Source organism: Pomacea canaliculata, linkage group LG2 (genome assembly GCF_003073045.1).
Source record: "Pomacea canaliculata isolate SZHN2017 linkage group LG2, ASM307304v1, whole genome shotgun sequence".
Classification (NCBI taxonomy): domain Eukaryota; kingdom Metazoa; phylum Mollusca; class Gastropoda; order Architaenioglossa; family Ampullariidae; genus Pomacea; species Pomacea canaliculata.
The window spans coordinates 26510835-26537747 of NC_037591.1; the positions used below are offsets into that span (position 1 = coordinate 26510835).

Genomic DNA, 26913 nt, shown 5'->3' on the forward strand with positions numbered 1-26913 from the left:
GCTGAGCCACACTCACTCTTACAACTACTACTTGCGCGCAACGAAACTCTGAAGTATAAGAGAGCAATTTTCTTCTCTTTTTCTAGTGGCAGGTGAGAATGCCAATGTGTGAAGGCTTATATCTTGAAAATTAAGCAATATTATGTACTCAAATTTGGGGGATTATTATTAACTTGAATTTAATCCGACGATAAAGAAAAATGTTGTGCACTTAGTATTGTCCTTTAACGACAGGACACGATACCATCAAGCATGTCTGTGACCACTGATGGTTCCAGGTGACTGAACAGCAGTCCATTCCTGGGAACCCCTACTCCTGGATTGGAGGTAAGACAATCACTGCTATGTAATCCGGTCACCTCTCTTCCCCTGCCCCCCCCCCCAAAAAAAAAAAGAAACAAAAAAAAAAAAAAAAAAAAACAACCGAGGTCAGGTTTGGGGCATGTGCTGGAGGGCTCCACTTCTGGTGAACATGTCGCTCAGAGATTTTGCTGCCCCAGTCTACTTCAGATGACATGACAGGGTAGACCTCTTATTAATACAGGTCGGTGGGTGGGCTGTCCACACTCATTTACAGAGTGTGGCAAAGACTATCCTGTCACCATTTGCTCAACTACCCATCATCCATTTCAATATAATACATCCCAACACTGCACGCAGAATAATCCCCACGATTACTGTCCGCCACCTCACTCCACCTGAGGTATAACCTCTCACAGGTAACCCATTCTTGCCACAGGTGGAACTCAACTCTTCAGTGAGGTGGGCCCTCTCGTGAGAGAGCGTTCGTGCCAGCACTTAGTTGTGCTTGCTTTGCCCAGCAATATTTCTGCCACACGAAGTAAGCACTAGCGGTGCACACTCGTCTCAGTAACGTAGTGACAACGTTTCGCGGAATGCTCATTAAATTAAGCGCTCTCAGTTACCTCACCACGTGCCAAGCCCAAAGACAGTTACTTCCCACTCAGCCAGGTGATGCTGCAGGGTAAAAAAAAGAAAGAAAAAAAAAAAAATAAAAAAAAGGACTTTCCCTTTGGAGTGCGCAGAACGCTGTTCGGAAAGTCTGGTTTCATATTTAGGTTGTCATAGAAAGTAAGACATAACCATCCCCCCCCCCCCCAAAAAAAAGGAAGACGAAATTAAGACAAGAAAACAAAAGAAAACAAAGTTCCCAATAAAACAGTTTAGTTTGCGTTAAGCATCAAACAAGCGTTTATCGACACGCTATGCACCCAGCCCCAGCTTCCCGCAAAGAATGTCGCCAGGAGGCTCCCCGCCCGCCCCAAAAATCGTTTCCTTCATGCAAGAATCGAATAGGAGAAGACACTTATTACCGCCCTAACTTCCATGTCAAGCTCTTTATGGCAAACCTCTACGCTGGTTTGAAGCAGGAATTCCTAGAATAGCAGTCATTTCACACGCAAATGAAGCCGTGCGACGCAGCCACAACATGCTAACGATGCCGGCGACTGCTGCTGCGTCCAGCCTGACGATGGGGTCAACATGGCCGCCACTGGAACGTACAACACCACTCCTGAGTCACGTTAAGATTGAATGTTTATTTTCAATACGATAATGACTACTTCCGCTCCATGCGATTAACATGCCCTCCACCATGGAAAAAAAAAAGAGCTTAAAAAATATAAATACGCATGGGAATGAGAGGGGTAGAGGGATGAGCAAAAACTAAAGACAGGTCCATTTTGAAAACTATTTTACTTACACAGCCTCTCCCCCCCACCAAAAAAATAAAAACCACACACACAACACAAAAACACGCGCACAAACAAAACCTGAACACAGTTGACACAGCAGGCGTGCGTTAACACGAACTTTGACAATATCAATACAGGTAATGACCCGAAGATAGCTAAGGTATGGCAATCACTGGAAAGACTATTACAGTAACCAACTGTGTGGGATTCTCCTTAATTCGAAATAGGCGTACGCAAGAGGTGGTGACTGGTTCCACGAACTGTGCATGTTTCGGCTCAACACTCTTCTGGTATACATGTCTCACAATTCACTGCTTCCACTCTGCCTAGCTGGAAGACAATTAGTAGACCAAAAATGGTTCTTTTGAAGGCCCGATATCCCAGTTTAGGAGGGAGCAATGTCTCCTTTTGGTACACTTCAAAAAACAGAAATTAATGCATTTCCCTTCTTGCATACAGTCACAGATGATCACGGAAAGGGAGACAAGCGTGAGACATTTAAGAAATCTCTAGCTAAGCATGGCATGGAAAAAAAAAAAAAAAACAAACCCCGAAACACCCCCCCCCAAAAAAAAAAACAACAAACAAACCTACTAGTTACTACTACATAGTTGTATTCGACCACAATTTTACACAGCTGAACAATAATTCCATGTGTCCTACATTGCTGTTTACAGGTAGGGACAAATTAAAAAAAAAAGTAAAATAAATGAACTTCTAAATTATCAGGCATGTATCAAAGAGTATTTTTGAAACACAAGAACTCTAGTTATGTAATATACTGTAAAAGACATGCTCTACAATATGGTCACATAAAGCAACTTCAAAACATGACCAGTGTCAATGTACCAAAAATACTACATCTAAGCTTAACAGGACAGAGAAAACAATGCCAGTGAAGACAGCAATGGCAAAATGTCTTAGCAATAATAGAGAGAAACACATGAAAGGATTCGAGAGGAACAACCCCAGCTCTCTAAAGACTGGAAGCTATGTAACCACATAATCCCAGTCACACAATAAAGGGGAGATGGGAATTCAAAATCTGTTGAAATGGAGCAGACCTGACTGGTAGTATCCAGAAGATGCAATCACCTAAGCAAGCAATAAGTTTATAGCAGTAAAGCCTGAAGATAATAACCCTCTTGCACTTAAGAGATGAAAAAAAAAAAAAAAAAATTTGGCTTGACACCAAGAATTTTTGGTACAAAGAACAGTACTAGAAGTCTGAGACAAATCTTTAACACAAAGTCTGATCACACTGCACTAAGATGAAGTTTACTGCATAAGTAGCAGTTGCTGGTAAGGTCCAGACTACCATGTTCCTGTAGTCTGTGGTTCTGAGCATAATCTATATGATCAACACTAGACTTCCACTCTTTCCTGCCAAATGATGGAAAAAAGCTGGGCCTTTAATACATAAGATATCATTTTGTATTCCAAACACACTAATACCATCTAGATTAATATGCAACCTTTCAGGTCAAACCATTCTTTCCTGCTAGATGGAATTTGGGCCTTTAACATATAAAACATCATCTAAAACAATATACCTCAATCTGTTCACAGAAAAACATCTGCAGCAATTAGTGACTCACCATACATCCCATCAGTCTGTATCTTTAAAAGAATCACCTATCACATATGGACTCCTATCCTCTTCCATGCAAAAATCATGAACACTACATCTTGACACAATCTTGAGTGATGCTTTCCAGCAAATCTTGTGCAAATGCATGATAATGTGTGAGCGAGCACCTGACAGTGCTCTTGTGCAAAATGACCCCCCATCTACCCCACAATCTCAATGAAGCATTAGTGGTGCTTTTGTTTGCACCACCTAAGCTCTCATAGTGGCAACAACATATTTCAACAATTTTTATATGCACAATCTCACGATCCAAATATATTCTTCATGAAAAAAAAAAAGTCTCAAGACATCAATTCTGCATGCAGGGTTGCCTGCCATATTCCTCATCCCACAAGCATAGCCCAACACATGACACAAAAACTACATAATTAAATACCAAGCTCACAGCAACATACTGTAGCACTAATTTCTGACACAACGCACAAACCTGAACAATGTTATAATGTGAATTTGCACACATACGGCCTTAAACATGACATAAGGTTAGAAGTGAACACACAATTTAACTTATAGCAACATTTTCATGGAAGAACTCCAGAGGCATGATTTGCCGCCACAACAGCCAATGTGTAGTTCGTATTATCACGAATAGAATCATGTTATCTAAATACAACCAACAGCCGAATTAAAAAACCAAAAAAAACGGACCCTGCCAACAAGACACAATGTCCATTTCCTGAGGCAGGTCAACACAAGGAATGTATGTGGGTCAGAGATGGTACCTTGTAAATATTAAGGCAACATCACCAGAATGCAATAAATGTGTTTACTCTGCACAACTTGTTGAGTAACAATGCCCACAATTCATTCCTTGCATGTACATCAATTTAAAATATGAAGGGAAAAAGTTGTAGATTTTAACAAATTTGGATGTTGGCTCCATAACAAATCCATAAAAACAATGTCTCTACCCACCCTGTGACCCTACATCTGATTTTTATTACTGTGCTTATAATCAGGCAATCGGTGATAATTCTATTAATATGTATTGCAATTTATTATCCAGTCATTTACTCAAAACACAATCCCAATGTGTCTAGCACAGTATCCTTCAATTACTTGCACCCACACACAAAATCCTGTTAATAATGTCCCCTTAAAAAAGCCACAGCTCTTGACAAAAATGTGACCAGTAAAATAGCTGGGGCTGATGCCACCACTTGACAGGGTGTAAACAAATCTGCTTGTCTAATGAATGACTAATAACTGCACATTTACTGGGGAGCAAATCTTCATGAAAAGAGGAAAAACTTGCACAGCCACCTAAAGGCTCACAAAATCTGAGCTGCCCTTTCCTCTTGCCAAAAGGGTGAATCTGAGGAAAATAGCAGGAATTTTTCCAAAACAACCCTCTTTCAACTTAAGTAATTAGTAATATGGAACAGTTTTATTTTGCAGTAATTTGTCAATGTGCCAAATGTTAGAGACCTACAGCTTGCCTTAACTAGATGGCTGGAAATAAATAGGAATAAGCAGTACTGCATTATAGTCAAGATGATGGTGAACAGTTTGTTGAGCATGCAAAGCAATCTCATTGCAGTCCCAATGACATAAAACATTCCTTATCAACAGAGATGTGTTCTGAAATTAAAACATGCATAAACACAAGCTACATGAGATGTCACTGATTTAAAATAAAAAGTGTGTGCAGTGCTTAACACATCCTGGAAAGGCCTGTTACTTAGACAGTACCTTGAATGAACTTGTATAATGGAATGCTTTCAACATGTAAGGCACAAGCTTTCAGCTGTTTATCATTCAGAACATTCCTATCTCGGTGTACATAACGTGTCACTGTACATGTTCTCACTCACCCCCCACCCCCAAAAAACTCTCACACTCGCACATACACAATCAGATCCCTGAAGCTATGCTCCCATCTCTTTAGTAGAACTTTTTGGCTGTTGCTTCTTTGTTTTGTCTGCAACATCAAACATGCCCAAATCTGTTAGTCTTACAACAAAGAATATAAACAGGCCCAAAGCAATCAAGAAACTGGGTCAAGAAAATAGATAATATATAAATATATATCAAATATATCAATAATCCTTTTATGCTACGTCTACAAGAACCAAACTGCAAAACAAACAAGCTGTCTTCCAAACTTGTCCTCCATCTCTGTACACTCATTTCCAGCATGCGTGAAAAATCCATGGAACAACTGACCAAACATGCCAATGACATATTTATCAGTCATGTGATGTCATATGTGCATTACATAGAAAAGCTGTGCTTACCTGTAAACCATGTAACCAATCAAAAGAGTCATCTGGATTGCCATGGATACAAAGAAAACAACTTGGGTGACACAGGACCCAGCTGTGGGAGGGGGACACTCTGCTGCATTCTGAAATGGTGGAACATGTGACCTGCATGACTCACCGTTGATGCAACAAGACTGGCTGATAAATATATATGGATAAATGAATATGCAAACAAAGCAGCAAACTTTCTTTCATCCATAATAATCTACAATATCATTTTAAGAGTAAGAACCAGATTTGGAGTGTACTCTATAAAATATCAATTTTATCAAACCATATAACAAACAGCTTCATGCCTCATGATTTTAATTGTCATCAAAAACGAAACAACTTGGTAACCCTTACTATTATGTAACTGGAACTGTGCATAGTGCTTTCTGTGAATGAGCATTATGGAAGATATAATGTGATATATTATTTATTTTCTTGTTCATGAAACATAATAACATTCTCAACCCTTTCCTCTTTATTGCAGATTGGGACTTCTTTTCAACTAGACTCATTAAAACTTACCGCTGGTGGTTGTGGACGCTTGGTGAGTAAGGAAACATCATTACTGACTGCATTTAGTCGGTCCTTGATCTCATGCAATGCCATTTGTTGGTTGACATTAGCACCCTGACCTCCACCCCCTGAAGTTTGTAGAGCCGATGTCCGTGCCTGAACATCATTGACAATGGCACTGCCAAAAGTGAAAACAAAATCATACCTCAGGAGATGCCTCAGAAACTAGGCAGACAAGAAATGCCAATCTTATCAGTGTCAGTTTTCGAAGCAACCAGCAAGCAGCAAGAAGTAAAAAGCAAAAATGAACAGAAATCTAGCAACACTAGTTCACTTTTGATAAGTCTATGCACAGGACACACTCACCGAAGATCTCGCAGATTCTGCAACACTTCTGTCTGTGAATTCAGGACACGGTCCACCTCATGCCGCTTGATTGTGTCTACATACAGCTGCTGCTGTTGTTGTGGTACACTTCCCTAGGTCAAAAAGTTGTGCCACAATTTCATTAATAAACGCATCACAAACAGTACAAATGGTGCTTTATGTGGATCATGGTATCTAGAATCAGAACTTGCAATGACCAGTCTGACTGAAATTAAGACTGACACACTGTAAAGCATATCCAAATCCACAAGCAGTTTGCTATTAACATCAAGCAGGTTAAAAAACAAAATTCTTTTCTAAAATATAGTAACAAAAAAAAGCATCAATAAAATGAATGATAATTCTTAAATTTACTTCTGTTTTTAATATAAATTGACAAGAACTGCTGAACATTAATTTTTGGGTGGAGACAATTTTGCAAGGCTGAAATCCATTAACTTTTTCCTGAAAATCTCCAAATCACTGAAAATTCTAATGCCTGTAATATGACATGTAAATGCAGGAAAATGTGAGAAAGCAATGGTGTATAACATACCTGCTGTGCAGCAGGAATCTGTCCTACAGGAATGCTGGAGACCTTGGCTAGAACTAGCTCCTGTCGTCCAAGAAGCTCATCCAGTTTGCGACTGAGTTCTCTAACAGTGTCATGGATGGACATTTGGCCGTCAAAAATCTGTTTCAATTCTCGCTGACTCTCACTTTCAAACTGCCCACAAAAGCATCTGCTGCATTCACTTGTACATGATCTAAATAGTGGGCAATACACCTTCATTAAGGCAAATTCTACAAACCAGCAACTTCAATCTATTAAAGGGAAGATAATATATAAAGTGTTACAGCATTAAAATAAAAAAATTGACATTAATTTGTCATTATTTTTTTCTGAAGAAATTTTACTGCTTTTTCTAAATTTTTCAAAAACAAATGAGTAACTGGTGAAAATTTCAGACATCTAGGACAATGGGAAGTGGGTGAAAAATTGATTACCAAATTCCAACTAGACTCACAGACAGGCACAGTGAGTTACATAAAAGTGTGTAAAAATTTCTTAAGTTCACTCACATATTTGTCCTGAGGCAAATCATAGGGATCAAAAGCTTTGTCGGGATTCTCCTTTTGGTAACTAGTGTCATAAAAAACAACAACAACAAAACAACAGTTTACTGACATGTGCAGACCACTTCCTATGCAACATTAGACCCTAACCCACATCCCTAATTACACACCCACTTCCTACAAAAATCACTGAAAACTAGGATCAACAAAGTTAAAATTAAGTCAGGCTGACATCGATGAAGATGCAAAAAATAAGTAATCAAGTGACAAGAAGTTAATTAAAACATGAACATGAAGAGCAAGAAGAAAATGAAGATGATGAGGAATAAAAACACAGCAAGGAGCAGGATGAGGAACAATAGATGAACATGAAACTGAAAAAAAGCAGAGAAAAAAAAGAGAGGGAAAATAAACTGGTAAAAAGGTACTTTGACAGGTCAGCAGCACCACAGATATAATAAACACTCACTCTTCCTTTGCACGCTCCAGGTCTTTATAGTACTGATTAAATTCGGCTTCAAATTTTCTGCGCTCCTCCTCAGAAACCTGGAACATGGAGTTAATTCTCATAAAAATCTTGTGTGTACAAACCAGTTTTTGAAGTGAAAAGTCAACCGCACTCCAAAACCATTCAAGATTAAAATTGGTCCTAAACAGAAGGTAAGAAAGGCATTTACTGTTATTAAAATATTGAACAAAAAGCATATTTCTTCGAGATAATTTAGTGTTATAAAGAAAATCAGTTGCACCAAAGTAAATTTGTGCCACAATCATAAGTGAAAAACTTACTATACTTGATAATGTCATATCTGGCATGTGAACCAATTACAGCAACAGACAGAGAGAGAAAGAGAGCAAAATCAAAGGATGAGAAATATTCATGCTAATACAGACTATTGCCTTAAAACAGAACGATCACTCTTACGGCAAACATGACAAGACGACAGGCTATAGGATGTGAAGGGATATTTTTACCTTTGCTGTCTCAGCCCCAGGTTCATGTAAGGTGTGTGTTATAAAGTACAGCACATCATGGTCATCTGACACAAAAGAACACTTTGTAAGACACAGAAGGTACCCATGCTGCTAAAGATGGGATTGATCAATTTACATCAAAGTATAACAACTAAATTCAGTGCTATTTTCAAAGTGTTGTTTGTAAAATTTCATTATTTAAAACGTCATTCAGATCTGTCAAAATTACCAAAACTGTATGAATTATTACTTTTACAGACAGAACACTTTAATTCATGCAGTCTTTCTAGCCTTTCAACTAACCTGCAAGACCACCTGTGGCAGCAGATACTCCCAGATAGCCACTGGGTGGCAAAATAACGTTGACGGCTCGCATGCATAACTCAAAGTCATCTGGTTTGTTGCTTAGGCCATTGTTCACCATCACCTGTCACCATCATGTAGACTATATGCAAACTATTCTGCATAATCACAGCTGCCAAAACAATAATTTACCCCAATCAGAGGTGTCACGCTTGTCACTCCCTGTAGTGCTAGCACAATTAAGAAATCCTCACTTTTAGTACCTTGTTTACTGCTTCAGTTTGACCTACTTTTACTCTCATGCGTGGTTAAGGCTTTTTTAAACTCAGAATAAAGGAAAATAAAAGATGCAAAAAGTATCGATTTCCATTGTATTTCATTAAAATGTACTTAATTATAAAAGAGTGTGTAAAGGGCAACTTTGACGCATGGTCAAAGCACTGACTATAATATGGTTGCAAACATGAACCACCATGAGGCTTACCGTCAGGGCTTGCTTGTAATACTCAATACGGACACGAACTGGAAAAGGTTTGTTACGGAAATCACGAAGGCACCCACCTAGCTGCTGACTGCTCCCATCACTGTGACAAAAGAAAATTTATATACATCTGACAGGTAAAGAATATCAGCACATTCCAGACCAAGAAACTTCTGCTACTGTTATATGTCACTAACATCAACAAAACTCTATCAAAAGCAACATCTGCATCATTTCATCCATTACATGACAAGAAGGAGAACCTTAAAGTCCTCCTAGTGGACCATAAAAATGAAAATCTAAAATCTTTGCCTCCTCTCATTATAGTTTCTCTTATTTCATGTAATCCTTAGCAATGAGTAAATGAGTGATATGGGTTTTCATGTCAAGAAAAACCCATATTATGAAATCCCAATGCATAAATAAAACTCATAACAGATGAACCAGGAAAAATCAATTCAAACGTTAGTACCTGGAAGCAATTAACAGCTGAGATCAATGATCATATTATAGTCAGTCCTTACATAGCAGTTTCAGCCTATTATGACTGCACAGGTGTGCACGCATACACACACTCAACACACAGACCATCAACATGTGCATACAAGATATAAAAAATTTGATCAGCATCAAAGCCACGCCAGTTCATCATGAGCAACCACTCTGGTATAGTCTACAGCTGGCTTACTATATATATACTATCGTATATATAGTATACAGATCTAGTTTACTGCACAACGCACTGCAGTATGGTTCAAGTTTACAAGAGGAATGAAAATGCATGCATTAAAATACGAGATTAAAAACACTACAGAATGTGGTTTTAACCCATGACCATCAAGATATCTTTATCATGTATGGACTGTCATCAAATTACTCTCACAGATTATTAAATTTACCCAGTTGTTTACAAGAAGATTCATTCAAAATCACAAAACCAAGGCCATTGATCAGTGACAAAAAAACATAAAGGTAATATAAAAGTATACAAAAAGCCAGTTTCACAAATTTAAGCTTGTTTACAGGGCACCACAGACATAATTATTTCCAGTTTTGACTATAGCTGAAAAACCATATTTATGCAGTGATTAATGATAAAACTCTGAACTGTGATGAGTTAAGCATGAAGGTGTTTCAGGGAGAGTTACGTTATTTAAAAAAAATAAAATTAAAAATCTCGCACAAAAGCCTACAGATGTTTCCATACTCAACAGTTGTGCATAAAAAATATTTTTAAAATTAAAAATGACAGTAATGAAGACTGGACCATAAAATATGGATCAGAAAGTTGTGAAAATCTTCAGAAAGATGTTGCTAGCTTGAAAGTATCATGATCTTCAATAATCACCGTCTGTTCTTTCTCCTATCCTAGATCTTAGTTGATATATGATTTTGAAGATAGAAATTATTTCTAATTTACTAGCTTCACATTCCAAGGGTACAGCTATCTGATTTTTGAAGCAAAAGAGTACTATGCTGAACTTGGCAGAAATGTTCATGACTACGTTAACGTGTTAGGATGGATCTTTAGAGTGGTAATTATCCTGTGGTCACAACGTAAATACTTCAAACCAATTCAGAACTGTTTACCCATTTACATCATTAATTGAACAATTTTCTGTATTATGCATAAAAGTCTTTTATTTTTCTGTATGTCAAACCAAACTTTATGAAGTGATATTAAAAATCATATATTTTTATTCGTTTAAAACAAATATGGGAAAATAATGAAGTAGAAAACTGCTTAAATTAATACAACGTCTCTGTGTGTTTAACCTTCAACTATCTTTGAGAATACTAGATCTTCCTACATAGTTGACCTGTAAATCCACAATGGAATTTCCGTGCATATCAGAGTTCGGACACATTTGCATCACTGAAAAGGTCCTAAAAATAAAAGAGCCATTCCACACAAAAATTATACTAACCTTTGATTTCCATAACAATGTGGAAAACTCATCTATGTAAGCAGCTCTGATCATTTAGAAGCAGATATATTTTAAGAATGAAATACAATAATCTCTATCTGTATGTCTTACCTCATTTTCATAAAAACCCAATGTATTCATAAAAAAATTCTGTAAACTGCCAATTACAATTATCTTTCTCCCAAATCTAGCTATCTAAAACAATCCAACCTGCCTTTTTAACACATCAAGCCCTTTCTACAAACTAGCTGCTAACAAAGCCAAGACCTAAGCTCTTTGCAGCACAAGAGTTAACATGGCCACCTGAGACTCCCCGATTACAGATTAATGTCAGTGAACAAAACCTGTAAAGCCACAATCCTACTTGTTCCTATCTTTAATATCTACACAGTACATGTCTCTAAAAAGGAATAATAAAAAAAAAGCAGCAGAAGTTAACAAAAACAAGCTGACACCAATAGATAAGTGTGATTCCTGAAAATTTGTATCAAAATGTCAGGAAAGAAAGCATTTTCAACAATTAGCGACAACAGATTCTTATCTTAAACAATCATGCAAAACAGCTGTGGCATTAAAGCAATGAAATAATGATGCACACCACAATGTATGACAGAGGGGGGAGGGGACGATATCCAAGTGAATGTTAGTGGTTAGAAATATAGTTAGGATTACACATAATCTCCATAGCATAACTGTAACAATTACTAGCTAGGTAAATATTTACCTGAACACTGTAACAACAAATATTCTTTGATAGCTAATAATTTAAAACAACTGCAGCCAAAGCATAAGAAAAGCCTCATATTTACCTCCCAAAACTCTCCAAGCTTCAAAATACAACAGGGGAATAATCAGTTGCCGCCTAATTTCAAAGTCTTTCTCCTTTCTTTGTTGCCACTTTCATCTCTCTCTAGGGGCATGTACACACACACACACGCGCACTCAAATGTGGACTTGCACACAGCCAACCTCTGGCAGGAAAGCAGTTTGCTGAAGACAAAACCACAGACAAGCAAGCTGTGTTGCTGGGTGCGTTCTCACTGCCCTGTGATGCATCAACCTGCATGCCCATAATGCCACGTACTATTGCACCTACAGGCCTGTATACAAAGTATTTTCAAAAACACAGCCCACTGCACTGGTGCATTCCCCCCCCCTCTTCCACTGCCATTCCACCCTAAATGCAAGCAGAATCATCCAGTGCATGTGTCTACATGTTTATTTCTGGGTTCTCGTGTCACTGTTAAGAGGGCTCTGCATCACAACAAAGCTGTAACATGTCACATCATGCTTTACTATGTCATGCTGTTTATCACATTCCCAGAGTTCCCTGTATAAGGGACATCAACTGATCAAAAATGTAATATCTTTAACTCACCTGTTGTGATCAAAGGACATTGTGCCATCATTTACAACTGCCATAATGTAGGGATTGTTATGCTGCACACAGGTACAAGATTCAATATAATGAAAAAAAAAAAAAAAAAACCCCAAAAATCCCAACAGTGTGACAACCTAGGCTCTAAAGGTAATATGAAAATAACACAAAAATAATATATAAACAAATCTTCTAGGTTACAAATTATCTACAATACAAGATGGTGTCAACAGTGTGCAGGTGTAATTTGTCTGGGTCCTAGTAACACTTGATGGGTTTATTATTATGACAGGCTTAGAGATAGTAAGAGGTAGCGGTGCATTTTACCGCAAGGGACATAACTGCTGCTGGTTATCCGTAAAAAATGGCATCAAAGAAAGTGCAGCAACTGCTACTTTAAATAACGATGAAATGTTTTGTTGAAATGTGAGGTACCTGAAATTCCACTCTCTCCCCCTTCATCGCCACCGAATCCTCTCACCAATTTCAACTTAATTATTTAAGTATTTTGATATACAAAATGGGGGTCCTTAAACTGGTATTGTAAATAATAAAACAAGACTCAAGTGAACTGACCTGATTGTCATTATCAAATGAATCCAGGAAAACACCGAGACCATTCCACTGGTCACTGCTGCCAAACACACTGCCTTCAGTTCCCTTTTGACTTGTGAACCATATCGCCTGCAACCACACATTACCACACATGACTACATGCATATTGGTTTGCACAAAGTACATGATACAATGAGTCATGAAACATTAAGCAGATAAGTATATTCACATCACTTCACCTTCAATTACAAAAGTAAGTTTATGCTTACAAGAGAGTAAATTGCCCTCTGATTATATCACTGAAGCTGACTTCAGCTAAGACATATATACACACACATACATATAAAAGTACATACAGGTAATTGTTCATATCAGAAAAGATGCAAATGAGTGGAGATGTGCTCTGCTAGATCAAGACATTAAACAATGTAGGATACATGTAAAATCATTCTTTCATGAAGATAGTTTTTCCTCATTTTTCCTTCAGCAAAATGGAATCTATACTGACTAACCACCCCCCCATCCCTTCCTTGCCCCTTCTGCCCCTGATCCCAGATGTGCATGAATTAAAGGCAAGCTGTGCAGAGAGGCTATAAAAAAAATGAAACTATTATAGCAAACTGTCCATTAATTTCAAACATTTTTACAACTACATCAATCAAATGTTAACATTGGTTTATGCAACCAAAATAAACACAATTTAACAATGTGGTTCTTGGAAAATAATCCTGTACTTATTTTACTAAGAAATGTTAACAATAAAGCAGACAGCCACTGAGCAACATCTGTGACTGATGAAAATATCATAATCTGCTTTTCCTGTTTATAGATCAATATGCTGAAGACAATTTGAGTGGATTTTATAAGGACAATAGTTAAGTAAAAATTATGCCAACACACCCCCTATCCAGACTTTTGGGATTAGGTAAGCAAATTGCATAACTATAGCAATGGAATGTACTTTATCCTACAATGTCATGTGTTTCAAAACCTCAACAAACTAGATACGCAAGAACTCATATAATAGGAATGTATGACAACACACAATCTTGCTCACTCACCATGCCATCAGCACCTATTCTGCCCCGCCCAGTCACTCGGACTGCCACTTCCAGCAGCCAGTTCTGTGATACAAGTGGGTTCTTTGACCACACAGACCCTAGTGTCGTGCACAAAAAGATCAAATAAATAAAATATTATCTATACTATTGAATCTTTATAAAGGTCTCTATCCCCTACTACCTGTTCCTTAAAGGTATGCGAACAGTTCTTATGCAAACCTGTTGCTAATTAAAAAAAAAAAAAATATATAACTCATGACATACTATTACTATATTAAAATTTTCTAAGTTATAATCAAATACAAAACCTTCATTAACCATCTCCAAATTATTTTTTAGTACATGTTGATAAATATTTCTCCCTATGGAATTTCAACAACAGCATTTTGTCAACAGTTTCCAATCAAAGTACAAAACAGTTTGCAAATTATGAAAAGTTTCCGTTAATGATTGATTGTGTTTTATGACAGTGTCATACTGACAAGATGTGGGACTGTAATAAGCTACAGTGCCTTCGTGGCAGAAAACTATTATTAGTAAAATATTATTATGAGCATGTGCACACTAAAATACTTGTGGTCTCTGATTCAATATGCAATTAGTACGGCTGATTTTAACTATTTAAAGGTAAGATGCAATGTTTAGTCTGCTCACCTTTCTTGCTTCGTAAGGATGGTGTGATACGTATACCTTCATCTCCAGCAAGGGCATCTTTAGTTTGAACAAAAATACCATGTTAATAAATGACTTCTGACATCTTGCTCTGTTTTCTAACAGTTTGAATGAAACAACTCAGCCTCGGTCTAATTAAAAAAAGGTAAGAAGGCAGAATTCTTAAAGCATTTACTGCGTTACATCAACAAAATATATATTCCTGAGTGAACAAGTGATGTAAGCACGGTGTAACAATACGATGTCTATCAATCTTGTCTGAGAGCGATGTCATGGCTAAACATGTCGGTAACGGTCTCTTAAATCTGTCGATGTAACGCATTGCCACACCCCTCTCCCTTGACAATTGTCCAATTTGAAAAAAAGCAAATAAATGTTAAATTTCTAACGCTTGTTTAGTGCACTAAATTATATTTTCATTCGCTGATGGATGGACGAGGACATACAAATACAAATTTGACATCTGAGAGCATCTTCTTGACATTGTCATTCGATCTTGGTTTCGCGGGGGTTTACGTGACCAAAATCCAACTGACAAGCGAACATGTAGCTGTTATTGCTTTAAAGTATATATTGGCACTATCTGCAATGAGTTCTATTCATAACGAAAGGCCTGCTTGCATATGGTCAAAACTTGCAGAAACCACATGCGCATCTTTCAGTACATGACCAAGACATATGGATACAGGCATGACAACTTTTATGTTGCACTTACCTCCACTGTACTCCCAAAAAGGAATAGAATTATCACGTTGTACAAGATGCGGACCCTTGAAGCTTAGCTTATATTCAAATCTAGCTTTTGGAAGCTCCGCTAATGCACCATACATGCACAAGATGCACAAGACACGCGCAAGAACAGCCGTAGCAGACATCTTGGGCACGGGAAAAAGGAGGATTGTTTCTTTGATCTCGAACCCGTTTCTCCAAACCGCTTTCAGTTGATTGGACAAAAAGAAAGCAGCGCATGCGCATTGATTTTCCGAGTGCGGCCCGAGTAGACCGGATCCAGTTTTTCGAAGCCGAACGTGGCTTCGCGGCGTGTTGCCACCTATCGGTGAACTTCCCGTTGCTGACGCTTAGCAGGAGGAGATAAATCAAGCTCGTGCTGCGACAGTGATTAATAACAACGCCGCAGGCGCACACCGCGCTGTAACACGTTCTGCATTTCTATTGGCGGACTTTCCTGGGGTCAAAGGTCAGTAGAAGCCACGGCTTCTCATAAACTAAACTCGCTCGTTAACAGATTGATATTAAACGCTTGTCTATCGTTTAATTGGTTTTGAATGATGGAGAGCGAGTATAATCCTTCTCTTGAATGTCTGCAGGCTTCTATATTTAATAGCTGCTGCTCGCCGATTAAAGCGCTGCTGTACATTGAGCTGTGTAGAGCAGAAAAGTTTAGAAGCTGTGGTAGATATGTTTACAAAAAATCATGAAGTTGCATTTGTTGCCTATACTTTTAAAATATACCGTGTGCCTGTATGTAAAGCCCTTTGGGCCCGCCTGATAATGGAGAAAGGCTGTAAGAATAGTATTAGAGTAAACGTAAATTTGACGACCTAAGGAAAGTTATATTTTGAAAGGAAACATTTATCCCAGGTGGTTATATAGGAGCAGGTGAAGGTGGCCTTTTTAGCAGGGCTCTTAAGAGCAGCGCACCGGTTCTAAATGCATGATCTTACACAAATAATAGCAATTTTAAATTATAGAAACATTGTCAAAATAATGTCCGCGAGTAATACTAGATCTTTGCGAATGCCGAGCCAAGAAGAAAAGAACAATTAATATCGGTATAGAATTTATCGTTTGAAATATTTCATACACAGAAGGGAATCGTGGTAAGACGGCTTAAAATGAATAGAATTTCAAAGTTTATTAATGCTTTTCGATAGCTTTCGGTTACAAACAGTCTGTGAGCGTGTTAAATTATCAGTGATGACCTGATCTTAAGGGTCAACTCATTCGAGCAGCTGAAAATGTCACAGCTATGTAAAATTAAGCCTGAAACAGAAAAAAGTTAGTTTTGCACTAACACGATGCCCCCTAAAGATATTCTCAGAAGGCAGGTATACAATATGTAGTTAGTGAGTGACAAATTCAGTTTTAACCCCTTAATTTACTAGTTTTAGTAGTTATTTATGATTATATCGGAAACGTTGGTATCGATCATTTTGACTCAAAGTAATCATTTTCGAAGGATTACTACTCGAATTACTGGGATAAAACGAACAGCAAGTGTGATCTTAATTAACAGTCTCAACTTTTTATCTCGTCATCATCTAACACAGACGAGGTTAGGCGAGGGAGATATGTAAGGAGGGAATATGATTCATGGCTAAGGGTAACTTTGGGGAAAATCCGTTTTGTCACACAGTTCGAAGAGAGGAATAGGGGTTGAGAAGAAGCAGGGTTAGCAAGACAAGAGGTTTGTATATATATATACTAGGATGAATTTTTTTTTGGTGAAAGTGACCCGGTGCCTTGTGTGTATGTAGTTTGTTTTGTCTGTTTTGTTTTCACTCATGTGATGTACTCCTATTGTATTTTTTCATGTGTATTATCTATGTACATTATGAAATAAAAAATTAACAAATAACGAGTGGAGACTATACAATATAGTTTCTGTAAAATTGTAACTAGAGAACGAGGGCAATTTTTGTCTGATACATATTGCCATTATAAACAAAATCATCCCCTCCTTACCCAAATACCACGAGCAGTATATAATACCCAGGCTATTTATTGCTGTCGCAGAATACCGTATCTACACCCGAGCCCAGCGCTGCGGGCTTTTGACGTGGGCGTCATTACAAGAACATGTACGGTACAGGTGACAGGTATACCGGGTCGAGCACTTGACAGCTACACGAAAGCTGCGCTACTCCACCCGGAACACCAAACATGGCGGTGTTGCCGGGCTAAGGTACACAGATGTGAGACCGACGGTTCACGGTTGGAACTGAAAGTCGGCAGCAGGCCTCCCAACGGTAGGTCATACCTGTACATTTCTGACTTTTTTTGTTGGAGTATGGGCGCCAGAAGCTTACGATTGGAGAGTTGTCGGTAAACTGCAGTAGCATACTAAGTGAGACTGATATAGCCATGCACATAGCAGATCCACCCGTGCAGACATGTCGGGTAGCGCGTTTCTGTGGGTGCTTTGCCAAATATGCTGGCAGCCTCGGGCGCTGTGTGATTAACCTAATTACTACTCGTTACTTCTAATAAATAAGTTAGATAATTCGATACGTGTAATGGGATTGGCAGATTTATTGGTGGTGACGACCATTTTAAGAGGTAAATTACTCTTAGGAAATGTCTTCAGGCTAAGTGTTGCAGTTTGAATATTACGGTGTTGTGTTTGTTATTGTTGAAATTTTATGTAATCTCACGATGTCTTGTACTGTATCTTTATAATAATTGTTTTGTAATTTGTATACTTCAAAGATTTTTTTACGTTTTGTATTGTGTAATTTGGAGCCCGGTGTAATATCACAATATTTTCTACCATGTATTTAGAAAGTTTTTAGCAAAGTGTAATCTCACAATATGTTTGCGCTTTATCGATGGATCCAGTATCGTAAGCACACGTTGGCCAGAGAATATTGTTGTCTTCATGCGTTGTCGCTGTTTTCTTACTGTGGTGTTTTTTTCCATAATATTCTGAAGCACGCTTATTATCACATTTGTGTTCTAAACAGCAGCCTATTTTAGGCAATCTTTGATGCACAATGTTCTTTATGTGTCAGAACTGTGTTGTAATCAAATGAGTCATGAAATCCCTACACAATGTTAATTGAGATGTGTGTCCGAACTGTGATGCCAAAAAATGTGATCTGTAATTTAGCATGCGTAACATACATTCCTGTAAACTGCTTTTTAAAACTGATACTGTTATAATTAATTAATTCTTTTACTACTATCATTTATAATTTGTAATTATTTATCTACGATAATTGTTAAATAAGTCAAAGTGGACAAGAGGTGTGCCTGTGCTGTTCTCAGATGTTAGCGAGGTGGCGCCGGTAATATGGCAGACGATGTTGTCCTGGAGCACGAGATTGACCACATTGAGGACATTTTGGTAGACGATGACCCAGAGGCACTGCTCGGTAAGGCATGCTATTCTTTTCTTCATTCTATTTACGTGTTTGAGTATGCTCGGGGATGATGTGGAGGAGTGATGGTGGCGCACTTGTGTGTGTGTGTGTTGCCAATCCTACCTCTATTCTAATTTCGCTTTTTCAGATTTGTGGGTGCTGCAGTCCCGGCACAAACATTGTGATATTACTACTGACGTGACGTCACCTGCCTTGAGGGAGGAGGAGCTCGAGGCACTAGAGCGCCATTTTCTTATCGACGATGTTGCCTCCTGCTTTGCAACCAGTTTGGCAACAGACGCCGAGACCTCCCTGGATGACCCGTCGTCCGAGGTCAGTTTTTTTTTTTTTTTAAAAGTTCAGAAGCTCAGCTTGCTGAGAGGTACAATATGTTACCTGTAACGGCCAGCTATAAGATGACGTTACAACAGTTGTGGGCTGTGTGTGTGTGCATATATAAGTCGTAAATATAGGAACTGGCTGGAAAATGACGTCACAGTGCTGTTCATTTCAGAATGGCAGGAGGGCACCTCACAACTCCGTTGATGATGATATCGATGAGGTGGAGATGACCCATGGTCAGCAAGTCGAGACGTCACGGTCAGCGGTCCAAAAGGCAAACAAGCGTGATGGATGTTCCTTGTTTGCTCGAAAGAAGCTGTCTGCAAGCCAAACCTCTCTCCTCCAAAATGGCGCCGAGGTGACATCAGGGAAAAGCACAACATCAGAGAAGCTGTCGCTTTCTAAAGATATTCTCCTTGATGAAGAGAACGAGGGCCTTATCAGCTTTGACCTACCATTTCTGCCGTTGCCAGGACGATGCTATGACGTCACAGAGCGAGACAGCAAGTTTACGACAACAGAAAGACAAGCGGCAATACCGCCCCCTTCGGTCTCAGTTTTTCAGCGTGCAGAACCAGCGAGTAAAACAACCGAACCATCGCGAACGTCACGTGGCGTAACACCCTTAACTCAAGATGAAAATACGCTGCATGATGTGACGCCCTTAGTTGACCACAGCGGTACGTCACACACACATGACATTGAGCAGTCAGATTTGCGCAGTGCGTCACCACGAACAAGACCGTTTTTGTCGCGTGCACAAGATCAGATAGCGCGTCACCGAAATCCAGTTACGACGTCACTCACAGTTTCCTATGGAAGAGGAAGTGAGGTCATGAAAGAGATAGGACGTTCTGAGGTAAGTGTCCTATCCTGGCTCAGGAATAGTTTCACGTCTGCTCGGTCGTACAATTATTGTTTCAACAGTTTGGTCAACCAGAGGCAATAAAGTCGGGTGGAGTAGAGAGGGGGAAGGGTAGTCAGAACAACTGAAAATGTTTGTGCTGTGTTTTTGGAGTGGTGAGGGAAAGGAGCTGGGGTAGAGGTAAGACCAAAAAGTAAAATCGTAAAATGTCTAGAGACAGATCAATCATTGACAGACGCCCTCTTCTTCACCCAATGTTTTCCTTTTTTTGTTTTTCTCTTGTCAAAGCGAGGGTTTGTAACCGAAGCGTACAGGGGCCGGTCGTGAGCGTGCAAAGTGCAAATTTGTCGGCGCCGTCTCTGACGTTCTGCCTTGTAGCCGTCTGGTCGCTCCTGTTGTCGTGTTACAACCTCGCGTGTCGTCGGCGCGATCGGAGCGATAGGCACTCATCAGGAAAAAATCACTGGGCACTTCAAGTAGCTGCCGCCTACGTCCATCACGGACAGGAACTGACCTTTGAACTCTACTCTTCATTCTTTTTCCCTTCCTACTGTAGGTGTCTCCAGGCGCGTCTCACACGAGTAAGGTTTCTTGACGCGGCATTCGTTAGTAAGCGATCGAGAGAGAAAGAGAAAAAGAGAAAAAGGGCTGTAACAGTACAGTAGCGACAGACTTTTGTCAGGCAGAGAGTGATGTCGAGGGGTAGGGTGTGTGTGTGAAGGGGCAGCAGCGGCAGACAATGGAGGACATCTTGTTGCCCTTTTTGCTGATTGAAGTAACAAAGTTTCGGATCTGCAATCGTCTGGCCTTTAGAAGATTATTTTTGTCGATGTTGTCATCTGTCACACAAGAACGGGTGGGAAGTCGGGTGTGGATACAAAGAGTCATCTTCATGCTCTTACAGTTTTCTCGGTCATCGAGTGTCTCCTACCCACAGTCACAGATTTCTTCTCTCCGCGCTCTGGTCATTAGACTTGTTGCGTGCGTGAAGACATGAAGTGATAAAGTGAACAAGCGAGTGTTCTTTATGCATAGAAGATCTTAAACTTGGGAGTGAAAGAAGGATAAACTGATTAATAATGCTGATATGCATGTGTGGAAACCTTTCTACCTGATGATTAAGTTTTGGCTCTTGAGGTGAATAAATGAGATTATGAAAACCACCGATTCTGTCATAGTCCGCGCTGTCTGGATTTTTTTTCATTTTTTTCCCCATTTCTCACTAGCTGTTTTTGTTTGTTATCCTGTATCCGACATCTCGATCTCATTTTCTGTATGTCCTTGACTTGTTCTGCTTACCTCAATCTGTCTTCCGCGCTCTAGATTTTCCTCTCACTACATTTTCATATCCAAGCAAAGTAATTGCTTTGCGAATACATTTTGATAAATTGTTTACTACATATGTCTAGTCTTGTCAAGATGCAGATGTCATGGGTAGCATATAGTTTATTACGGGAAAACATTTTTCATTTCCAAAATAGTTTCTCACCTCTCTTGCGACGCATTTACCACCGCAGCCATTTTGTAATTTCCAACAGTCTACTTGAGACCCTAACACCGGTAGTTTTCTTGAACAAGTTTTGTTGTTGTTTATTATTTGCGAGTTCAGACAAAAAAATGTTGCACTATCGTATTATTTCCTATTTCCACGCAGCAGCAGCAACAGCAGCTAAGGAAGATTCAAGAATACCTGGAAACAGTAGACGTCTTCTTGAACTCAGCCTTGAATCCCAGGTCATCCGGGCAAGTTGTTCGCAGGTGAGATGACGAGTTCATCAATGTCAGCAGGTCTTGTGTTTTGCCCACGCCCTTCATTCTTTTTACTCATTTTTGTTTTTCTCGTTACAGCTGTGTCGCCGACGCCCGAGAAAATGTGAGGAAAGCGTTACAAGAGCTTGGTGCATTACAGTCCTGTGACGTCACCATTGACGTTGCATCTCGTGCTAGGCCACTCAACGACAAAAGCATTACTAGGGTCACGCAGTACGGACACGAAGCGCAGAGAAAAGACAGTCTCGAAGGCATGCGTGTGATGAAACCGGCTGACCACCTCGGATCACCCCATAGTATCAACGTCATCGCTCCCAAGCCGCCAGGTGCTGACGGTTTTGGCGAGGAAACGACTGCAGCGCCCATAGTTGACTTGTCGCCATGCCCGTCTGGTGAGCAGCAGGTCGATGAAAGTGACAGCAGCGATGGCACAACGACGTCAAAGACAACGGTGAGGGCGAAACCACCTTTCGAAGCCCCCGCAACTCCCCAGTCAGTCCCGCTACCCTCCTCCGAGATTGCCCCTCTGAACCCGACTGACGCAGCGGAAGTGACGTTGGAAAGAATCTCAGGGGAAGATTCCTTGCCTCTGTTGGACCAGAATGCCTTGACGGACATCACGAGCGTTGCCACGGTGTCAGACCAACGTTGGACGTTGGAGGGTAGCTGCGTTTCAGCTGATATGAGCACTTCTGCGGATGAATCCAGCTATTACTCGGACGACGACGACGACGATGACGAAGACTTGACGGAAAACGGTCTTCTTTGCCCTGGCGACCGCCACGGCTTCTTTCGCCGCCCTTTACTTGAATTTGGTGCAGGCGACCCGGACGACGAGGTGCTGAGAGAAGAGCGTATTCTTCGGCATCTTGCAGCTGTCAGGCAGCAGGCAGTGCCCTCTGCCGTCAGAGTGGAGACGGTCGTCACGGCAACGGGGGAGCGCCTAGGCAACCACTTGCTTGCGTTGGATCAGTCACGTGGTAAAGAGCATGTCAACGTAGGCCACTTGTACCCCTTCACCTCCAAGTCTTCCCATGTTCCCACCCCCTCTTCACTTCAGATGTCGGAATGTGACCAGGTGACCAAAGGCGAGGTCAAGGTAGTCGAACGTAGGTCACGTGGGAACATGTCTGATTCGAGTAGTAAGTATATAATAGTATGTCGCATTAGGATTTATTAGTAACAGATAAATGGATATTAGAAGACTGATGTAACAATAGCGTTAATGTTGAAGGTTTGAGCAGTGCGTCTCAGATTGTAAGCGGCTAGTTGTTTGTTTGTTTGTTGTTTTTTTTTTGTATGGGTGTGTGCGTGCAAAGGGGCAATGGTAGATTTTAGATGGAGAGATGGTATGTTTAGTTAGAAAGACGATGTTATGTCAACGATAAATGTAAGGTTGAGTGACACAATTTTCTTTGTGGGAAAAGGACATGTGTTTTAAACAATGGACTTTACCTTAAGTAACCGAAATTTTTTTTGTGCGATTTACTAATCATGCGACGAAACAACATTAAAAAGTCTGCTTTTGCGCCTGCATTGTACGCACGTGCATATGAGAGAAAAGAAAGCAGACCACATTTCTCACCCATATCAATGATGGTGGCCCTTGTTCAGATGCTCGTCCTCGAGGTGGCAGGGCGACCTTCGCTACGTTTGCGCGATTCTTCAGACCGCTTCAGTCGGTGGCGCTGTTCTCAGCACGACAGATGACATCAGAGGAATTTCAGGACAGTTACGACAAACAGTATGACGCCATTAAGGTCAAGAGGTGTGAACTGGACAACGATATACCTTGGGACCAGCTTCAGTTCTCAGTAAGTCGGTAATGTGTAGCTATTCTGTTCTCAGTTTAAAAACAAAAACTTTTATCTTCTGCCTGTGGCTTTGTGTTCGAATCTTGGTATCTCTGCATCGTGTCTTCCTTCCTGTGAGTGTTTCGCATGTTGAAGAAGATCATCTCGGTACCCACACATATCTGTGTCTAAAAGACAATGGCATGAGCACATCTTCCAGAAATGCTTCCTTGAGGGCAGAGATGCGACATGGCCAACGGACAGTCCATTCCAAAGCAAACTTTAAGGGAGACTTGAAAAAAAAATTTCGTTACTTGTCGTGAAGGCTGGTCTAAAAATATAGCTTAGTGGTCGCAAAGAAAAAGATAAAGAAGTTCCTGTGTGCATGTGTCTCCTCTAAGTGTTTTTATTTTCGTTGGCAAAGTGTCTGAAAACGGTGTGATTCTCTCTGGTACTGGCAATATCGCTTTTCTTTGTCAGTTCGCGTGTTTCCCAATTAAACGAGTTTTTATTTCTCTTATCCCGTGTCTGTCTGTCATTCTAGTAATGTGTCTCTCGGGCTTTTCTGTTGGAGTTTTTATGTTTATATCATTGTCCTTCTGTGTGTTTTTGCCTGTCAATACCTTCTCTGTATTTCCATGTTTGCCATTTTCCATGGTTAATAAAACATCTCAATTATAATTCCAGGACACTGAAGATGACACAAAGAGCGAGAAAACATGGTGAGTAACCTACCAGTCTACCAATTTAGTAACCTACCAGCTTACCTGTTTACCAACAAACTGGACAACTCAATTTTGTAGCACGTGGTCAAACAAACGCTTTTACTTATTATACCTACACATACATGCACATGCATTTTAATTTTTCTGTTCATAGTGTATATGCACGTGTGTGTAGGTATAAGTCGGAGCGTTTATTTGAGTTGTTCAGTATGTAAGTCCATAGATTTGTTGATAGACAACTCATTTTTAACACTTTTTTTTTGTTGTAAAACCCACACACAGGCACACCATAGAAAACAAACGATGTTGCAATTAGTTCCTTTAAAAACTGCTTTTACTTTGATTTGAAGGCGTGAGCAGTCATCAGGAGACGACAGCTTCACTCAAGCAGATCGGACAGACTCAGACTCATACGTGTCTGCGAGCGACTAGGCATTGTACATCCATGAGTCTTGGCACTGAGGCCGTGAGTCTGTGTACGTCACGTGCCGGGCAACTGCTCGCCACAGCCGAGATCCCTGCTTACAACAGCAGCACAGACCACATCTCCGTGGAAAAAACAGATTGTGTGGAACATCAGCGATTCTTCTCAAAGTAAAAACTGCTGCATCACGTTTTGTTTCTTTTCTTTTGAAAAGTCAGCATCCTTCTGGCCTTTGTGAGTCTTCTGGCACATTCGAAGAACAAAAGAACTGATTGTATTTGCCCTCAAAGAACGGAAAAGACAACGCCTGTGAGAAATGGACAGACAAAAATATTCAAGTCGGTAGCAAAGTGTGAGAAAGAGAATATATGATGAAAACGTCCGTGGACGATGAATAACTGTACCATTTTTTTGCCTTTCTGTAAAATGAAAAAAATGAGGCGGTATTTCTGAAATTCTGTGTGTATGTTCTTAGTGTGTGTGTGCGCGCCTAGACAAGACAGCAGTCTTCGAGGGCAGAGCATTGAAAAAAAAAATGTTAATGTTGTTACAGAGTTGTTATGAAAGTGTTATGTCTTGTTGTGACGTGAAATAAAATCACATGCACGGCTGAAGTTTTTGAGAATTTTGGTAAAATGTGGACTAATTCTAGTTTGTAAATTTATTATTCAGCTCATGATCTTTTTTCTTTTGCTCATGAAGAGGGAAGTCTTAGCGATGGGCATGTGCACAACCATCTCCGCTACAAGGTTTCCCCCTCCCAAGCTAAGAGGTGGTGGCAGTTGTCGAGGGGTGGTCTTAATCAAAGGGAAGCTACCACCCGCAATAAACTGATTTCGGTGCTTATTCCCCCTGATTCATTCACGCTTCAGAGTATGAAGTCTTTTACTGCTTTAAAAAAAAAAAAGACTTGATATACATGTGGTAGGTCGTGTGTGCTTTTGCGTGTGTGTGTGTGAGTGAGTGAGTGAGAGAGAGAGAATCTTCTGGAACTTCTCGTAATAACCAGCACTGCGCCCTAGCCATATACTGCTCTATGCAAATTTAGCTACTTTTGATTGACACATTTTAACATGATTTTCAACATGTTTATTTCGCTACACACTAAGCAACCATTTTGTCACCTTTTACAATATCGTGCTTACACACTACACACTCCGAGACTGTTAATATTATTGAACATCCTTCTCTTCGTCTTTTTGATACGAGAGTTCAGCTCATCAGCTTCAAGGCTCAACTAGAAAACGAAAATTTCCACAACATTTCTTGGCTAACGAGGAAACCTAGATCGACGATGATCTCTGATCCTTCTGACTAGGAAAGACTAAGATTATTCAGAAATTAAGATACCGCTTCTTGAGCTGAGCTTGGCGACTCGTGCACCTGGGCCCAGAGAACTTCTCGTCACACATCGCGGATGCAGCACACGCAGCACGTGAACCGTGAACAGCGACTAGTGAGCAGTTGATAGACAGCGTAGACAGCATTGATTCGCCGATAATGGCGACTAGAGGCCAGCTCTCCAGGCTGGTGTTGGTAATGCTCCACTCCCTGTTTACATGGCTTTACAGCTCTCGGTGGAAGATCTTTATCTGTGGTAACCGAGCCGACAGATACCTAACACTTCCAGAGTGAGAGAGAATGTATGAACTAATCCACTGCAGACAGAACACACAAACAGGAATCATGATCCTTATCAGATATACTTCGACATGTTATTTGACTCGGATCTTCATCCGTGTATTGTTTTTTTTTTTTCTTCAAAAAAGCTCTGACATCCTCCAGTGAAAAGGGCAGCTGTAATTATGGCGTGGTTGGACTACAGTGAAGAGTCTAACAGGCGCCCTGCGGACTTGAATTTCAGCTGTTTTTTTGTTTTAAATTGTCTTCAGTTAGCTCGTTTATCTCCCTTATTTATTAAAAAATGCTTTCTGGTTTCGTATTTATTTCTTCGCTAGGAA

At 40.0% G+C, this 26913-nt stretch overlaps 2 protein-coding genes across 6 annotated transcripts; one reads left to right on the top strand and one right to left on the bottom strand.

Moving 5' to 3' along the window:
• Nucleotides 1-1539: 1539 nt before the first annotated feature.
• On the bottom strand, nt 1540-15928 carry LOC112557469 (protein ERGIC-53-like). 2 transcript variants are annotated; one of them, XM_025227346.1, is made up of 16 exons: nt 15646-15928; nt 14913-14969; nt 14259-14356; nt 13219-13326; nt 12643-12704; nt 12074-12091; nt 9340-9439; nt 8856-8979; nt 8553-8617; nt 8047-8123; nt 7584-7644; nt 7057-7227; nt 6501-6613; nt 6144-6312; nt 5604-5713; nt 1540-5287 (listed from the first exon to the last, which is right to left on the bottom strand). In XM_025227346.1, the coding sequence occupies exons 1-16, from the start codon at nt 15803-15805 to the stop codon at nt 5251-5253; spliced, it is 1530 nt and encodes a 509-aa protein (XP_025083131.1). In that variant the 5' UTR covers nt 15806-15928; the 3' UTR covers nt 1540-5250. The 2 variants fall into 2 exon arrangements, with proteins under 2 accessions (XP_025083131.1, XP_025083133.1); XM_025227348.1 differs by lacking the exon at nt 12074-12091 and having other exon boundaries at nt 15646-15923.
• Nucleotides 15929-15995: 67 nt separating this feature from the next.
• LOC112557464 lies at nt 15996-25314 on the top strand. 4 transcript variants are annotated; one of them, XM_025227339.1, is made up of 10 exons: nt 15996-16128; nt 17688-17920; nt 18939-19045; nt 19182-19366; nt 19548-20234; nt 21895-21998; nt 22089-23152; nt 23625-23824; nt 24491-24525; nt 24879-25314. In XM_025227339.1, exons 3-10 carry the CDS (start codon nt 18964-18966, stop codon nt 24958-24960), a joined length of 2439 nt encoding a protein of 812 aa, XP_025083124.1. In that variant the 5' UTR covers nt 15996-16128; nt 17688-17920; nt 18939-18963; the 3' UTR covers nt 24961-25314. The 4 variants fall into 4 exon arrangements, with proteins under 4 accessions (XP_025083124.1, XP_025083127.1, XP_025083126.1 ...); XM_025227342.1 differs by having other exon boundaries at nt 22089-23098; XM_025227341.1 differs by having other exon boundaries at nt 21898-21998.
• Nucleotides 25315-26913: the final 1599 nt, after the last annotated feature.

Coding starts and splice junctions, on each gene's coding strand:
- LOC112557469 (XM_025227346.1), bottom strand. CDS start 15,805: ATGTCTGCTACGGCTGTTCTTGCGCGTGTCTTGTGCATCTTGTGCATG. Junction 14,357..14,912: donor ATCCTTACGAAGCAAGAAAG/GTGAGCAGACTA, acceptor GCACGACACTAG/GGTCTGTGTGGTCAAAGAAC. Junction 8,980..9,339: donor ATTACAAGCAAGCCCTGACG/GTAAGCCTCATG, acceptor TGATGGTGACAG/GTGATGGTGAACAATGGCCT.
- LOC112557464 (XM_025227339.1), top strand. CDS start 18,964: ATGGCAGACGATGTTGTCCTGGAGCACGAGATTGACCACATTGAGGAC. Junction 20,235..21,894: donor AAGAGATAGGACGTTCTGAG/GTAAGTGTCCTA, acceptor ATTTCCACGCAG/CAGCAGCAACAGCAGCTAAG. Junction 24,526..24,878: donor ACAAAGAGCGAGAAAACATG/GTGAGTAACCTA, acceptor TTTGATTTGAAG/GCGTGAGCAGTCATCAGGAG.